This window comes from Apodemus sylvaticus, chromosome 4, assembly GCF_947179515.1.
Source record: "Apodemus sylvaticus chromosome 4, mApoSyl1.1, whole genome shotgun sequence".
Lineage (NCBI taxonomy): Eukaryota > Metazoa > Chordata > Mammalia > Rodentia > Muridae > Apodemus > Apodemus sylvaticus.
In genome coordinates, this window is record NC_067475.1 from 55,267,027 (window position 1) to 55,282,648 (window position 15,622).

The 15,622-nt window shown below is 54.7% G+C and overlaps 2 protein-coding genes across 6 annotated transcripts; both read left to right on the forward strand.

Annotated features, from left to right (window-relative positions):
* Window positions 1–419: 419 nt before the first annotated feature.
* Atxn7l2 (ataxin 7 like 2) lies at window positions 420–8,945 on the forward strand. Of its 2 annotated transcripts, XM_052179450.1 has the most exons (12): window positions 858–949; window positions 2,197–2,375; window positions 2,802–2,867; window positions 3,214–3,318; window positions 3,628–3,838; window positions 4,111–4,397; window positions 4,912–4,994; window positions 5,325–5,575; window positions 6,282–6,480; window positions 6,575–6,696; window positions 7,153–7,948; window positions 8,781–8,944. In XM_052179450.1, the coding sequence occupies exons 3-12, from the start codon at window positions 2,849–2,851 to the stop codon at window positions 8,793–8,795; spliced, it is 2,088 nt and encodes a 695-aa protein (XP_052035410.1). In that variant the 5' UTR covers window positions 858–949; window positions 2,197–2,375; window positions 2,802–2,848; the 3' UTR covers window positions 8,796–8,944. The 2 variants fall into 2 exon arrangements, with proteins under 2 accessions (XP_052035409.1, XP_052035410.1); XM_052179449.1 differs by lacking the exon at window positions 2,197–2,375 and having other exon boundaries at window positions 420–949; window positions 8,781–8,945.
* Window positions 8,946–10,038: 1,093 nt separating this feature from the next.
* Window positions 10,039–15,521, forward strand: LOC127682808 (probable transmembrane reductase CYB561D1). 4 transcript variants are annotated; one of them, XM_052179457.1, is made up of 3 exons: window positions 10,039–10,601; window positions 11,072–11,109; window positions 11,654–15,521. In XM_052179457.1, the coding sequence occupies exons 1-3, from the start codon at window positions 10,454–10,456 to the stop codon at window positions 12,080–12,082; spliced, it is 615 nt and encodes a 204-aa protein (XP_052035417.1). In that variant the 5' UTR covers window positions 10,039–10,453; the 3' UTR covers window positions 12,083–15,521. The 4 variants fall into 4 exon arrangements, with proteins under 4 accessions (XP_052035417.1, XP_052035415.1, XP_052035418.1 ...); XM_052179455.1 differs by having other exon boundaries at window positions 10,047–10,601; window positions 11,579–15,521; XM_052179459.1 differs by having other exon boundaries at window positions 10,057–10,468; window positions 11,579–15,521.
* Window positions 15,522–15,622: the final 101 nt, after the last annotated feature.

The following is a 15,622-nucleotide window of genomic DNA, read 5'->3' on the forward strand; positions in this document are numbered from 1 at the left end:
AAGAAGCAGTGCAGGTTATCATCGATTGTAGTTCCCAGGAGGAGAGAGATGGATCAGCAGAGACACTGCAAATACCAGCAGCCTCGGGGCCACCCTAGTTCTGGGGCTGGTTCTGGCTCGGCGATAGCCTTCAGTCGTATGACAGGTGATCTTGGCAAGCTCAGCCAGGTCCTCCCAAACCTAGACAACAGTACTCCAAACCTCCGTTCTGCATCAAGGCAGCGTGGGTTTCCCATAGAGGAACGGCACAGGAGCTGTGGCCCTCCCCCACTCCAAGCCCTGTGTCCTTCAGCACGTCCTGCACACTCCCTCCCCTTGCCCTTCTGATTCATTGCGCCCACCTCCTTGCACCTACCCTATTCGATCTACAGGGGTGCAGAGGCGCTTCGTGGCCGCCAGCCCAGGAAGGGGCGCCAGCCAGCTGGCGGATACGCGGCTTTAGAGGAGTATCTTGGGCAGAGAGAGGTTTGGGGCTCGGGTATGTGCAGTAAGTTTGGAAGAGTGAGCTAGTGGCACAAAGGATGTGTACGGAGGGGTTGAAAGAGGAATTCCCGAGGCTTTGATCTCTCCTTCCCCGCGTGCGATTGTGCATTTCGGAAGGGATCCCTCGGCTACCTCCGTAAGCATCACCACCCCTCCGCAACTACACTTCCCAGAAAGCTGTGTTGAGAATGAGGAGGTAGTGGCAGGAGGCACGAGCTGCGCTTGCGCAAAGAGTGAACTGGAAAGGTAGGGGGAGAGGGAGGCGTGCCCCCGGTCGGAGGGTGGGGGGAGGGGGCCGCGCGGCGGCGGCGCCGGGGCGGGCGCGCGTCCGCGGCGGTGATGGCGGTGCGTGAACGCGCGGTGGCAGCAATGGCCGCTCTGGAGCGGCGAGTGCCGAGTCTCGATGACTTCGCGGGACAGAGCTGGAGCTCGTGGGTGGAGCGGGCCGACCTGCCCGCGGCAGACGGTGAGTACAGACACATTAGAATCCGGGGACCCCATCACTATCTCCCCTCCCCCCCAGGGCCCCCTCCAGCTGAGGGGAGCCGCCGACTAGAGCCGCCGTCCGGCTCCCCGACCCCCCAAACAAAGGACCCGCCGGGTCCTAGTGCCCGCCTGCTCAGCCACCTTCGCGCCTCCGGGTCCTAGCGCCGGCATATCGCTTGCAGCCCACCCTGCCCATCTCTGCCTCTGCGGGTGTACAGTACCTGCCCCCACTTTATTTGCCTTTATCTTTCTTCACGTGAGCCGGCCTCCAGCTTTTTTCGGTTCTGCACCTGCTCCGGCTCTACCCATCTGCAATAGTCCTCTCCACGTGTTTCCCACGCACCCCACTTCTGTGACCCCCTCCCCACCCACTTGATTCTTCGCCTTTTGCCCCGCACCTTAGCTTCTTTCAACGCTTCCCTGTCTGCTCAGTATTCCTGAACCCCCGCCCCCTCTGCTTTAGTTCATCCATCCTCCATCCATCCGTCCATCCATCCTCCCGACCGACCTCCATCAGTCGTCCATCCGTACATGACTCCAAGCCTCCATCCTTTCCTGGGCCTCTTGTCCTACCCCTTGGCTCTCTCCCTTGACCCCTATTTTCTGTAGGCCCTTGAGTGCCTTTGGTGAGCAGGCCTGCAGCCCCTTCTGATCTTTGTCTCCTGGGCCCCAGGGAGCACCTGGCCTCGTGGCCTTTCGGGGTGACAACAAGCATCACACCCCTGAAGAAGTTTGCAAGTGAGAAGAGGTGGAGGAGGAGATCTCACGGAGCAGTCTCTAATGCCACTTGTTCTCTTTTGAGATATCTGACTTCCAGCTCTGTTCTGTCATTCCCTACACTTACATTTAAGGGACTTAAAAGAGTGGGAGCTGCCCCTTATCTTTTGCATGCCTAACCCACTACCACTTATGTCTGGGTATTATGATTGCCAATAATCTTCTCATCCTAGAAAGGGGCCACTCTGTTAGTGAGCATCAGAGAGCCATCCTAGATGGGCGTACAGGCCACCCTTGGACTGCCCCCATGCCGAGTGGGCTCAGATGGGGCCCACGGCAGGGTCTAGGTGCACTGAGAACTGGAAACGGACTCAGATTTGGTGACTCAGAATTGATTCCCCCAACCCCAAGGGACAGGGAGGGAGCTTAGAGGAGGGGGGTGAGGAGTGAGGCAGGGGGATGGGGAAAGAGCTGCTTTGCACAGCTAAGATGTTTTTGTCATTAACCCAGAAACTGAGGTACAAGGGCAACCCCTGGACAAAGCCCCCCTAAGAAGGGGAGGGGCTTGCGTAGCTGATCAAGGAGACTTTGAAGATGCCAAAGGGTCCAAAGACAGCAGTTTCTCTACTCTATGGCCGTCCTATCAGTGCAGGACCTGAGAAGCTGAGTGTAACTTTGATGATACTATGGTAACTTGGGTGGAGCAAAATGAGTTTATGGGGGTGGGCACCTGGGAGGGTATTCGTCTGGGATACCACAGAGTAGTAGAAAGGACCCATGTAAGCAGTCTCAAAAGGGACCTGTAGAAACGTTTAGAACCATTTCCCTTTTAAATGGGGGAAGCAAGGCCCAGAAAAGAGACATTTACCCATAGTCACCCATCTAGTCAGCTGTGGAACTCTGTTCTATACCTGGGAGTGAAGGGTCACTGTGATCCGTAATGGGGTCATCTCATCTCAGAGGGGCACAGGAAGGAAACATAGGCATTTGTGAATGACCCATGGAAAGTGTGTCTTCAGGAATTCTGAGTGCTTGTGGGCTTCATACCATTGGGCTGCAGGCCCTGCTGGGTTCTGGGATTCGGGTGGGCCTCCTCAACTGTGCTTCTCCTCCAGGGGCTGAACTAGAGGAGAGTAGCAAAAACGCCAAGAAGCTGGACGCCATGACCCTCATTAAAGAAGGTGGGAGTCAACACACAGAGGGCTGGGACTCGGGAAACTGGACCACCTTTCCCTCTCCCACTGGAGGAAGCAACTCGAAGCAGCAGGACACTGCTGGGGGAAGCCTCCTTTTGATAGGTCCGAGTCTGCCAGTCACCCTGGCTCCTGGGACCTGTTGGTGGTGAGCCTGTGTATGTGGTTGGTGCCCACTCACAGGAAAGCCCATACACTTTGGGTCTGGTCAGATTGGACTGTGGAGGCTGGAAGTATCCCGCAGAGCATCTTCTAAGTGGCGGGATGAGAGTACTCCTTGATTAGGGAGATCCAGAGAACTCAGCCCAAGTGATGAAGGTTTCTCTTGTTGCAGACATGTCCATCTTCGGGCACTGCCCTGCCCATGACGACTTCTATTTGGTTGTGTGTAACCACTGCAGCCAGGTGGTGAAGCCTCAAGCCTTCCAGAAGCACTGCGGTGAGGGGCGCCTAGGGAAGTGCTAAGGGGGCGGGGTGGTGGCACATGGGACTCTTAGGACAGTGTTAGTTGGGAGGTCAGCAGTGGAGGTGTGGGGATTATTGTTTGAACAAGCTTCTAGCATCGAGTAGAGTTAAGAGGCTCAAGAAGTTTGGACTAGAATTGTTGACTCTTGAAAGGTTCAGTCTTAAATGGGAAGGAGAGAAACTCACAACCCAAGCGCTAGCGATTGGCGGGCTGGTTAGGAGCTGGGGAAGGAGGCAGTCAATCCCACTCACCTCAGTTACTCTCTCCACCTCCTGGTGACAGAAAGAAGACATGGGCCCCTCAGCAAGCTTTATGCCCGGGCCCCACCCCCACCTCCAGCCCCTGCCAGCTCTCAGAAATGCCATGTAGTGAATGGGCAGGGCCCAGCTTGTAGAGCCCCAGGTTCCACCAAAACCTCCTCCAGGGAGAAGGGCCAGGGGTCCCGGAGCCGTGGCCATCAGCCTCCTGAGAAGACCCAGAAGGACAGCCTCTGGTAAGAAGAAGCTGGAGACCCCCAAAGACCAGCCCCGAACCTGACCCAAGAAGGGTTGACACTTAGCCCTGGTTGTAGGATACTGCTCACAGCAGAAACAGCATCTGCGGCTCCTTTCCATATATTCCAGGGAACATGGGCTCCCCTTTTTCCACGCCTCTCTTGGCGTCTACCCAAGCTCCAGAGCTAGGGAGGAGATGGCTCTGGGCTAGAGTCCAGAACCCAGTCCCAGCCTCCCCACATCCCAGCCCATACCCTCTCTCCACGTGTAGCCTTTTCGTGCCTGTGGTGAATCTGGAGAAGATGTCCAGTCTCCCGAAGTCTGATGGACATGGAATCAGGGTGGCCCCACCCTCTGCTTTCCTCAGTCAGCCAGGAGGCCTCCCCAAGGACTGCCCTGGAAAAGTCCCCATGGCCCCCTCTCCTAAAGAACCTCTGGGCAGAGAGAACATCGAGCTAATCCCTGGTGAGGGCTCCAGTCACCGGGCCGAAGGCAGCCCTCCGGAGAAGGAGCCCAGTGGAGCCAGGCTTCCTCCTAAAACCCACCGAAAGATGGCTCGTGAGTAGTAACGGACATGGGGCTCAGAAAGGCCGAGTGCAGACTTCACTGGGCTTCTCTGTTCTTGGGTCAGGAAGGAGTGAACCTGTCCAGGTCTGACCATTACAGCTTGGAGGCTACGGAAGCCCCATTACCTCCTGTCCTGCTTGTTCCCAGGAAGCTTTGCTGGTCCAGGTCTCTGAGGCAGACAGAGAGCACGAGTCTAAGCCGGCAGAGTCACTCATTCTTGCCTTGAGCAGTTGACCATTCTCTCCTGCCTCACCCCCTCCAGCTGGTTTTCCTGGCATCTCAGATGTGGGTAGCTACTCTTGCTTCTTGGTACCTACTGCCCTGCCTTGAGATTACAGTCTCCCAAGAGTACCTGGGCCAGGGATAGGGCTGAGTTGGTTTAAAACAAGCAGGTAGAACCCCAGAGCTGAGGGCGAGGCTCTCCTGCCTTAGTCCTACTGCTTCCTGGGACTTCGGCTCCTCCCCAGAACAGCCTTGAGAGTCATCAGAACCTCTTTCCCCGCAGGAAAAGAGTTTGACCTCAACAGGCAGTGCGGGGTCATAAACCCAGAGACCAAGAAGATCTGTACACGCCTATTGACTTGCAAGGTAACCCCAGCCCTCCGCATGATGATGGGGGCAGCTTCAGCGTAGACGGAACCTTGGAAGGAGAGTCCAGAAGCTGCTGTAAATGCAGTTGAAGGGATGGGGCTTCCTCCAGGGAAGGAGAGAAGAGGCTACTTGTAGCGGGCACAGGGTAGGAGCAGTAGGCAGGGAGTGCCCTCCAGATCCCCTTACCCAGAGGAGAGTTTTGGCTCCTTGAAAGATTAAAATGAACATCCAAACACCCCTCACTCACAGCTGTGTGTCAGAGAAGACCGATCCCTTTCCCTCCTGCGCAGATCACACCCCCCACTACTCTGCCCTGCTGTGTTCTAGATCCACTCAGTGCACCAGCGCAGGGAGGTCCCAGGCAGGGCCAAGGACTTTGATGTGCTAGTGGCCGAACTGAAGGCCAACTCCCGAAAAGGAGAGTCTCCCAAGGAGAAGAGCCCAGCACGCAAAGAGCCAACCCTCGAGCGCCCCTCCCAGGAGCCTCCCACTGTGGTCCAGGGCGTGGCGCCAGTAGCTGCCCCCAACAACACCTCTTCTCTGTCTAAGCAGACCTACCCGTACTGTGCACTTCCCAGGTATGTACAGAATCTGAAGTCTACCTAACATGGGGATACTCAGCCCCTAAGGTGCCAGGAAGTCCTGGAGACGGGTCCAGGAAAATGTCCTGACAACGTACTCACTTCCCCTAAGCACTCAGCACACCGCGGCACTCCAGCCTCTGGGAGGTGTGCCACCTGGCAGCACCTGGGTGGGAACATCTTTCTCCACTCCTCCATGGGTTAGCACTTATCATCGGAGAGCTGAGCGGGCCAGGTCCTGGGTGAAGCAGTGCCACCGTGTAGTCATCCACTGACCCCTTTGCGAGCAGAGGCTGCCCTAGTCTATGGAGCGCCTCCTCACATGCACTTCCGCCTGTAATACAAGGCTTGGCGTGCAATGCAGGCTCAGCTCCCAGACGGGCTCACAGGAGTATGTGACGAAGAGAGTTGACTAGGCTGACCAGTGCTGAGTATAGTTCAGCTGGGAAGATTTTTCTCGAGGAAGCAAATCTGAAGCAGATTTTCTCCTTAAAAAGACAAGGCCTCAGAAGGGGCTGAAGAGAGAATCCCTTGGAGGCTGTGACCCTGGGTTCTGTCTCTTACTCTGTGAGCTATATTATACTTTCCTGTCCTTTCGCCATCCCACTCATCTGAGTACCGGAGGGGTATGCCTGCCCTGGCTGTTTGAGCTTGGACACCCTTCCCACCCCTGCAGCATTCACACATCCTTTGGCCATTTCAGGTCCCATGCCTCCTCTGAGAGTGAGGCAGATGATGAAGGTCCCTGTGGTGGTGATGGAGATCCAGGCCTATTCCCCTTCCCTCTGCCCCGGGGTGGGGCCCAGGCCTCCAGCGAGGAAAGTGAGGAAGAGGGGCCATCTGATGACCTCCACCTTAACCCTGACTGCCATTACACAACTCGGCCCCCTAGGCCACAGGCGGTAAGGTGGCAGGACAGGGAGCTGGGGTGGAGGGTGGCTAAGGCTTGTATCTCAGGCCCTCCCAACCACATTCTTTCCTTCTGCACATCTCCAGTTTTGCACATTTGGAAGCCGGCTGGTGAGCCCAGGATGCTATGTGTTTAGCCGCCGGCTGGACCGGTTCTGCTCGGCACTCAGCTCCATGCTGGAGCGGCACCTCAGCTCACACATGTGGAAGTGAGTTCCAGGGATTCAGAACTTCCTTCCTTGGGCTTGAGTGTACTTGGGCTTCAGTAACCCGGGGCTGGTGGTACCATGGCTGATTGCTGAAAACCCAAACAGGGTGTGGCGTGAAGGGGCAAGACTTAGCCTGGAGGAGGGCATGAGTGGATGATCTGGGTGAACCTAGATGCTTACCCATCACTTCCAGTACCTTTTAGGTAATGTAGGCTAGGGAGTGCCCAAACTGAGACCAAAAATCAGGTTGTTAATGTATCTACAAGCTAGTTGTATGTCTTGTCCTGATACAATGACCATTCCTTCTCTTGTGCCTTCCTCAGCGTAGTTCTAGTGTCTCCCAGCAGGGGGCAGCAGCCTGGGGCTTTGCTGGCCATTTGAAGGTGCAGACTGGTGTATACTAGGGAAGCCCCGGTGTTTGCTCAGTATCACAGTGGAGCTCTCTCTTTGCTACAGGAAGATCCCACCAGCGGCTGAGCCTCCATCCCATCTTGTCAGTCCATCCTTATCTGATCCCTTGAGTCCATCCTCTATGGGCAGCTGCCCCCGACTTCCAGGCCCACCCCCTCGACCTGCTTGTCCAGCCTCCATGCCCCCCATCAAGGACAGCCTGGTCCCTAGCTATCCTGCAGGCTCCCCCAGTGTAGCAGCTGCCTGCAGCCAGGCAGAGTGCATGGGCGGTAGCCAGGCTATTACCTCCCCGCTGCCTGCCAACACTCCATCTCCGTCCTTTAGCAAGCTGCCACCTTCCAAGGCCAGCAAGTCATCCAGAGGCAAGGAGGGGGTGGAGATGGAGGCCCCTTCTCGGAAGCGGAAGTTATCCCCTGGCCCTACCACTTTCAAACGGACCTGCATCCTAGAGCCTGCTGGAAAAGGCAAACCCTCCAGCTGTCGGGGTCTCTCGACCAAGACGAAAACAGTCCTGAACGTGGGGCTCAATGGGACAGTGGGGCCACGAGTGAAACGAGCAGGTCCCCTGGACTGTCGGGGTTCCCCTCATTCATCCCCCATACCAGTCAAGGCTTCTCAGCTAGAAAACCGGGGAGTGGCTGGACACCCAGCTAAGGTCCTGCCAACCAACTGCCTCTCCGAGGAGGAGGTAGCCAAGAAGCGGAAAAACCTGGCCACTTACTGCCGGCCAGTCAAGGCCAAGCACTGTCAGGCTGGCGTCCCTCCTGATGGGACCTGCTCTGTGCGTCGCAAGAAGCCAGGTCCAGCCCTGCCCTTTGAGGAGAAGTGCTCTACACTGAAGGTACCAGTCCAGCTTCCTGAGGAGCATGGGCAGAGAGGAGCCGGGAGGGGAGGCACATGACCTGGACAAGGTGCTAGGGATGCCCCCGAGGGGACTGAGGGGGGCACCGAGAGAGCTCCTGGGAGAGGTTGGTCAGGTGACCCCAGCTTTTTCCTGAGGGACCTTTCCTCCGCCCAGTCTCCTCTGGGCGGAGGCCATGCTGCCCCATCCTACCTTTGCTTTGGCTTTACTGAAAGGACCATGTCTTTCTGAACTGGCTGTGACCCTCTAGGACTTGGAGCTCCTTTTCCTTAAGGGAAGGGACACTGGGTCCCAGTGTGCAGAGTAGGGGGCGGGCTCTAGTTCTCTGGCTCTTCCGCTGGCTTTAGGACACTGGAAAGCAAGTGCACAACTTACAGTCCACGGAGTCATCTCAGATTACAGCAGGTTCTCTGGGGTCTAGGAAACCTTGCAGTTAGGTTTATTTACCTTTTCGGTTGGAGCCTGTTTTGATCTATCCCTGTGATCTCTGTAAGGAGGGACTTCTGGGAGGTGAGACAGGGTAATAGTCTTCTGGCTTAGGCATGGATTATGTGCATGCCAACCCTCACAGTGCCTCTAAGGGAAACCTGGTAGCTATCGCAGGGCCTGCTTGTGTGTGTACAGGTGTGTGCATGTGCGTTCTCCAGCCTCCTGCCCAGGCCACCTGGTAGGCTGGCACTCCTTTTCCCATGCTCAGTTGCACTTACTAGGCCAGCTGAAGGAAGTCAAGGGTTAGCCCAGATGGTCAACGGGAAGGATAACAGGTAGGCCCCTAGCCTGACCCTGTCTCTTACCTCTTGTCTCCCTGCAGTCAAAAGCTCATTAACAAGAAAGTGCCTGCCCACTGCAACGGAGCCGTCAGCACCTCTTCCCCTCCAGATCTGGGCCCCAGGCTGCTGCCGCTTTTTATAACTTTATATTATTTTTTTTAAGAAAAAAAAAACTCTTTAAAATACCTCAAGACTGTCTCCCTGTTCTGTTGCTGCTAAGAAAATATAAAAAACAGAAACATAGAAAAGGATGAAAACTGATGTAGCCAAATGAGTGTCCTTACTCCGCAGTCCCACCCCGAGAGGCTGGGATGATAGGCAGTTTACACCCCAGCACACACACACACACACACACACACACACACACACACACACACGGTGCACAGAAACCTGGAGCTGGCATCCCTGGGGATCTTCTTTCAGAGAGGATGATAAGGCACATGACACAAGGCACCCGAGAGGCTTAAGAGGGACAACTGTGGTTCCACTGGGAGAGAACTGAGGGAGGGGACTCACACTTGTGACGCCATCCATGGGTTTTTGTCCTGAAGGATTGTGGGAGTTAGCTATGGCCCCTTTCTGCTTTTCTAGCTACTCTGGGCTTCCATCCCTCTACAAATGGCTGTTCTTGCCCTTTCCATGTCTTAAAACCAGCCTTAGTTTCTCAACCACGCAAAGGTTGAACTTAGTGATTGCTGCTCAAGAGGTGCTGGACAGCTTTTCTTTTTCTTTTTTTCTTTTCATTTTTAAATTATGGTGTCTGTGTGTCTGTGTGTGGGTATGTGCATGTGATGCCTGCGGAGGCAAGTGTGGGATTCCCCCCCCCCCCCCAAGCTAGTTACAGTCAGCTGTGAGCCCCCTGATGTGAATGTTCAGGCCCTGTGCAAGAGGGATATGCACTCTTAACCCCTGAGCCATTTCCCCAGCCACGGGACAGCTCTTTGTGGTCTCCTGTGAGTTTGCCCTGAAGAATGGAGTAAAGCTTCTCAGATAGTGAGGCTGGACCACACCTTTCTGGAGGTAATCATGCGGCAGAACTTGGGGTTGTGGGAAGCTCTGTTTCCTCTGAACCAAGGCTGTGCAGCTATTGTGGTGGCAGCAAAGACTGAAAGTACCCTCTAACTAAGTCTTTGGAGTATTTTGAGGGGGCAGCATGGGAGGGAGGGGATGGGGGAAGCAACTACACCTGTAAATAGGGATGAGATTGCTTCTTTTGGTTTTCATACCTGAATTCATCAGATTAGATCGCTAGGTTTTGGCTTTGGCGTTTCATTTATGTTAACACAGGGAGGAATCTTGTCTTTTGAACAAGACAGAAATGTCCGAGGAGGAAGCAGCCCGGGGAATCCAGTACTTCTAGAAAGCTGCTTAAAACACTGGTTTCACGCTCTTGGGTCAGCGAACCAAGAGTGTAATTTGGGGGTTTGCTGGTAGGACGTAATTTTCACAGGCCTCCTGAGATACCCTCATAGACACAAAGATAGAATGAAGGTGGGTTGGGAGCTCCATCAGGTCAGTGGAGGTTTCCGGGAGCCGCCCTTTCGGGCCGAGGCGCTTCCCCCCCACTCTACAGAGGGCGCTGTGGGCACCTCCGCTACACAGCCCCGCAGCATCCCCGGGGAGGAGCCTCTCCTGTAGCCGCTGCCGCCTCCGCGATCGCAAACCCGGAAGAAGCCTCTGGTAGCTGGACTGTGCCGGCGGGCCCGGCACTGCCATGCATCCCATGGAGGTAGGTCTGGTTCCCGCTCCATCGAGGGAGCCGAGACTGACCCGCTGGCTGCGGAGAGGCAGTGGGATCTTGGCGCACCTGATAGCTTTGGGCTTCACCATCTTTCTGACAGTGCTGTCCCGGCCCGGAACCAGTGAGTGTGCGAGGCGAGGTGGGGCGGGGCCTGGAAGGGGGCGGAGCCTAGGCGCTGGAGGGGCGCTTTGAGCGCCCTGGGAGACGCAAAACCCGGACCCTCAGCTGAGGAGGGGCGGGCCCTGGAATGAATGTAAAGGCGTAGTGGGCGGGGCCCCGGAAGTCCTGGGAGGGTGGGGTTTAAAAAGAGAACTAATACTTCCTTAGGAGGCCCCACGTGGGAGAGCGTTAGGGGAACCTGGGCTGATTAAGGTACTCTAAGACAGGGCTGGCAGCAAATGCAGACCCCAGGTCCAGGTGATGTAAGGGTTCCTCGGATCCTTGCCCTTTGTGATGAGTTCCTGATTCTTATTTAGGCTTAAGATGGTGTGCTGACCTTTCCCTTGTGGCCAGGTCTTTGCCATTTACAAACCACGGGACAGTATCAGTGGTGCCCCAGCCGTCAGCCTGTTCTCTTTGATTCTTACTTAGGTCTTTTCTCCTGGCACCCTGTGTTCATGGCCTTGGCGGTGAGTTTGGACATACTTAGATTAACCTTTGGGGAGGCATTCAGTTTTTCAGCCTAAGGATCAAAGAGATGGGCGTAAAGAGGGCTTCATCTTTCCCTAAAACCTATTGGGGGATGAGCTGCCCCATCTGGTGTCCTGGCACAGCTGGATAGGAGCCCTGACGCTGCTGGCCACTGGAGGACAGGCACTGTGTGGGATTGGGGGAAGGGGAGTAAGTGTCAGTGAGGGAGGCACAAAAGATATTTCTCCTCTAGTGCCTAAAAGGAAGAAGCAAGAAGGATGTTGTCAAGGCCTTGCCCTCAGAATTCAGTAGGAAGTTCAGTGTTTGCTGTTCAGTGGTCCAGAAAGGATATGTGTGAGGCTGCAAGTCCTTTAGTGTCCCCATGTCTTTCTGGATGTGCAAGAAGACCTCCGTTTTCTCGCGCTCCATGCAGACTGAAGGCTCACTGGCCTTTCCCTGTGATTACAGTTCTGTCTCTGCATGGCTGAAGCTATTCTACTCTTCTCACCTGAGCACTCCCTGTTTTTCTTCTGCTCTCGAAAGACCCGGATTCGACTCCACTGGGCAGGGCAGACCATGGCCATCCTCTGTGCTGTCCTAGGCTTGGGTTTCATCATTTCCAGCAAGATCCGAAGTGAGCTGCCCCATCTGGTGTCCTGGCACAGCTGGATAGGAGCCCTAACGCTGCTGGCCACTGGAGGACAGGCACTGTGTGGGCTCTGCCTCCTCTGTCCACGATCAGCCCGGGTCTCAAGGGTGGCTCGCCTAAAGCTCTACCATCTGACATGTGGCCTGGTTGTCTACTTGATGGCTACAGTAACGGTGCTCTTGGGCATGTACTCTGTGTGGTTCCAGGCTCAGATCAAAGGTGCAGCCTGGTACCTGTGCCTGGCACTGCCATTGTACCCAGCCCTGGTGATCATGCACCAGATCTCCAGCTCCTACCTGCCAAGGAAGAAAGTGGATATATGAATGCCTCCAAACTCTGAATCTAGATGGGATCCTTGCCTTGGATTTCAACAGTTCCTTGGTGATCTTCACAGGACCCACTTCGGAAGTAGATGAATTTTGCACTTCATGGTTGAGCCACAGTATGCAGAAACCCTAGCTGCTACTGTTGAGGCATGACCCAGTGGGCTCAAATGGGGAAACTGTGTGCATATGGAAGGTTATGGAAAACCTGAAGCTTCACTCTTGATGAGAGACAGAAATATTAGGTGGTGGTGATGATGGTGGTGGTGGTGATGATGATTTCTTGTTTGTGTGCCTGATGAAGAGTTCTTGCAGGATATGAATGACAGCCACGGATACTGGGGTCCCTGTTGAAAAAGCAGTGCTATGGAGAGCCATGATCTCTTAGGCAGTGCTGTACAATCAACCTTAGACACGTTCCATCTCTCAGGGCCTCAGTTTCTGCATCTGAAAGTCCCTTATCTTTAGCATCGGTGTCTGACAGATTGATGTCGCTGATACCCTCTTAGCTCTGGACCATGTGGGGCAGCTCAGGAGGTAATTCTTTCATCCATCCTTCCTTTACTCCCCTGGAAGAACCCTTTAGAAATCATGCTGACTTGACTCCTGAACCAAGGAACAGGGGCCATGAACTGTGGAAAGAAGGGACCCAGGTGAGGGTCTCCTGAACAGTAAGGTAGTAAAGGCACTGAAGTCACTTTAAAGTTCTTTAGAGGAACTGAAGGCATTGGCCTTACCAAGCCCTTGACTCTTGGGCTCCTTAGCTAAGAACTTCCTTCAGGCTGCCTCTGAGTATGCTCCTGACATTCATTCTCAGGGCACAGTGGTCCTGGGCGGCTTACACTTTGCCCTTAGGGCTTAGAGTGTTTACTCAACATGTTCCTCCATGGAACTGTTCTGAAGCTTTTAGAACAAAATAAAAACCAAGGAGTAGGCCCCTCTTGACCTAAAGAAAACTGTCTCTCCCTGTTGCCCTTCTTTCCTTGTCATTTAAGCTTTCCTTAGTTGCTGTCTCCAGCCAGCCGGGCCTAAGAATGGGATGATGTTGATAACTGTGCTCTTCCCTACCGATATACCTCCTTGATCCAACTGAGTTCCACAGAGCATCCTCGGTTGTGCCAGCTACATGTCTAACTAGTAAGCTGTGGTGTAGGTCAATCTAGGAGATGGGCCCTGTATGGATCTTAATAAGGACTACAGCCTGCTGAACCAGAAAAAGTACCCATGCAGCTTTCGACCTGGGAGACAGCCAATCAAACCCTCTGGGGGGCCTGCAGTCTAAGGGCTAGAGCACCAGTTCTAGAGACAAAGTGTTGTGTATCTCAGATCCTCTGAAAATCTCAGAGCCTCTTCTCCTTGTGGCTCAGAAACAAGGCAGGTGGGATTCTCTAGTACAGGAGTGGGGACTGGGGGCAGAAGCACTCTCTCAGCAGACCCCACTGTGCTTTCCTCAGGGAGCTAGCATGACTCTAAGCTCTCTAGATACAGCTTGCCCACAGAGGCCCCTGCAGTGCAGAGGGGAACTGTTCTTGTCTTTTTCGAAACCCTCTCTCCCTCTCAAGCCATCCAGTGTGCTGTGAACTTGGAGGAAATGTTTACCCGGTCACATGAAAGAGACTCTCTCTAGGGTCACTTTGATAAAGGCCAGTGCCAGGGGCTCCCTAGGGTGGGCCAGGTAAGGTCCAGTAGCTTGTTCGCAGAGCTCCGAGGTAATGCCAGAAAGCCTGAGCCTGCCTGAGGTGTTGCCTCCTCCCAGGTGGTGCGGGGGCTGGTGGGCGGGCGGGCAGGCGTGCTGACAGCCGGCAGTTTGCGTGGGCTGTGCCATCTGATGTCTATTCCCAGCCCCGGGAGGAAGGGGAGTCATTTATATTCTGCAGGAAGAAGGGACCCAGCTGTCGCTTCCTCTGACCAGTGGGCCTGGAGGGCATCGGTGCAGAGCAGAGAGGAAGGTACAGGTAGTGGCGGTTCCCTGCTTAGGGATCTGACCATAGTGTAGGGGGCAGGGCACCAGGAGGAGCCGTTCTTCCTGTTCGGCCAGATTGGGGCGGGGCTTCCCTCCCTCCCTTCTGTCTTTGCAGTTCCTAGGGCAGCAGCTGGACAGCCATTTAGTCCTCAGTGCCAGGGTACTCTTCCTCCAGCTGGGATCTGTGGCTGCCGGCTGCGTGTGCCTCTTGGCTTGTGCCCCACACCTGCCCCCTTTTGTATCTTCTAACGTCAGGATACTACCTGGACTTCTCAGTAGCAAGGCAGGGGCCTTAGTAGGAACACAAATGGCTGTCCTTTGGCCGTGTTCCGTGACTAAAGCTAGTACTCAGCCTGTTTTGCTTTTTCAAGGGGACACTCAGGATGCTCAAGATTAAAAAAAAAAAATCGCCCATCATTTGCACAAATTTCCATATCATGCTAAGTTCTGATTCCATATTTGATTGTGTTCCAAGCTTCATTATATTCAGATACAACCTTGAGGGCATTAGAAAGATAGTTTTATATCAAATTCAAATGGTAATGGGCACAGTCTGGAGTCCTCTCAGGAGCCTCTTTTTTCCTGTAACCTCCCTGTTGGTTGAGTCCCATTGGGGTTGGGGTGGCAGTGAATGACAGCTCTGCATCTGAGAACTCTTGGCTCCCTTCTGGCTGTCACCCCATCCTCGATAGGCTGCTATCAGTTGCCAGCCTGTTCTTGCTCTCCCCTTCAAAGCAGGCCACCCGCCATCCATGATACTGGCCTGCCCCATCTCTCAGTGTCCCCACCTCTCACTCCCATGCACGGCTGCTGTGGGTCTTGTTTTCTAGACCTCACTGTGGGAGATCCAGGCATCCTCCCTGAGCCAGCTGGGTGCTGTGCCAAGGCCTGTTCAGAGTTAATAATAATCATTAGTTGAATGGTGCTGGGGCCTTTCAGCTCCAGAGCTCTAAGCACTTCCAGGCTGAGTCAGTCAGCCTTCCCCTTCCCCCTCTCCCCGGGCTTTGGAGTGTAACAGCATGGGGAGGCACTGTGGGAGAGGAAGGAATCAGGATGCTTGCTGCCTGGCTATGCCAGAGGCTTTTCTCCTGAGAGTAAGCAGTCAGGCCAAGATACAGAGAATACAGTGCTCAGCCGAGACGGCCATGGCTGTGGCAACTGATAACCCCACGCCTCTAGTACTCCTGTGTACCTGCCTTGGCTTCTGGGGGGCACTTCACCTGAATGCCCTTATGCAAGTCTTGAGAGCAAGAAAGTTTCTGGGCTGGTACCCCCACAATGCCCTGGCCTGTGATTGGCAGAGAGCATGAGTGTCCTGAACCGGAAGGTGTGGCAGCCTGGGAAAGCTGCTTCAGGAGCGTCTCAGCTCCTGACTCTGGGTGGCACAGCCAACTGCTTCTCATCTTACCTCACAGGGATGTTGTGAGGATTCCACAAGAGAGCGAAGGTCAAAGTATTAAACGAATGCAAAACAGATGCTATGTTCTGTCCCGGCCTCTGAGTCTGGCTCTGGGCTTTATGCTTCCTAGGGAGGCAATAAACTCTGAGACATGATGCTGAGGAGGAGCCAAGTCTCA

What these genes read in the sequence shown, in the direction of transcription:
- Atxn7l2 (XM_052179449.1), top strand. Translation starts at nt 823, where the DNA reads ATGGCGGTGCGTGAACGCGCGGTGGCAGCAATGGCCGCTCTGGAGCGG. An exon ending in AGCCTTCCAGAAGCACTGCG is followed by an intron (nt 3,319 to 3,627) that starts GTGAGGGGCGCC and finishes TCCTGGTGACAG; the next exon opens with AAAGAAGACATGGGCCCCTC. An exon ending in GGCCCCCTAGGCCACAGGCG is followed by an intron (nt 6,481 to 6,574) that starts GTAAGGTGGCAG and finishes GCACATCTCCAG; the next exon opens with TTTTGCACATTTGGAAGCCG.
- LOC127682808 (XM_052179455.1), top strand. Translation starts at nt 10,454, where the DNA reads ATGCATCCCATGGAGGTAGGTCTGGTTCCCGCTCCATCGAGGGAGCCG. An exon ending in GCTGTCCCGGCCCGGAACCA is followed by an intron (nt 10,602 to 11,071) that starts GTGAGTGTGCGA and finishes ATTCTTACTTAG; the next exon opens with GTCTTTTCTCCTGGCACCCT. An exon ending in CTGTGTTCATGGCCTTGGCG is followed by an intron (nt 11,110 to 11,578) that starts GTGAGTTTGGAC and finishes CTGTGATTACAG; the next exon opens with TTCTGTCTCTGCATGGCTGA.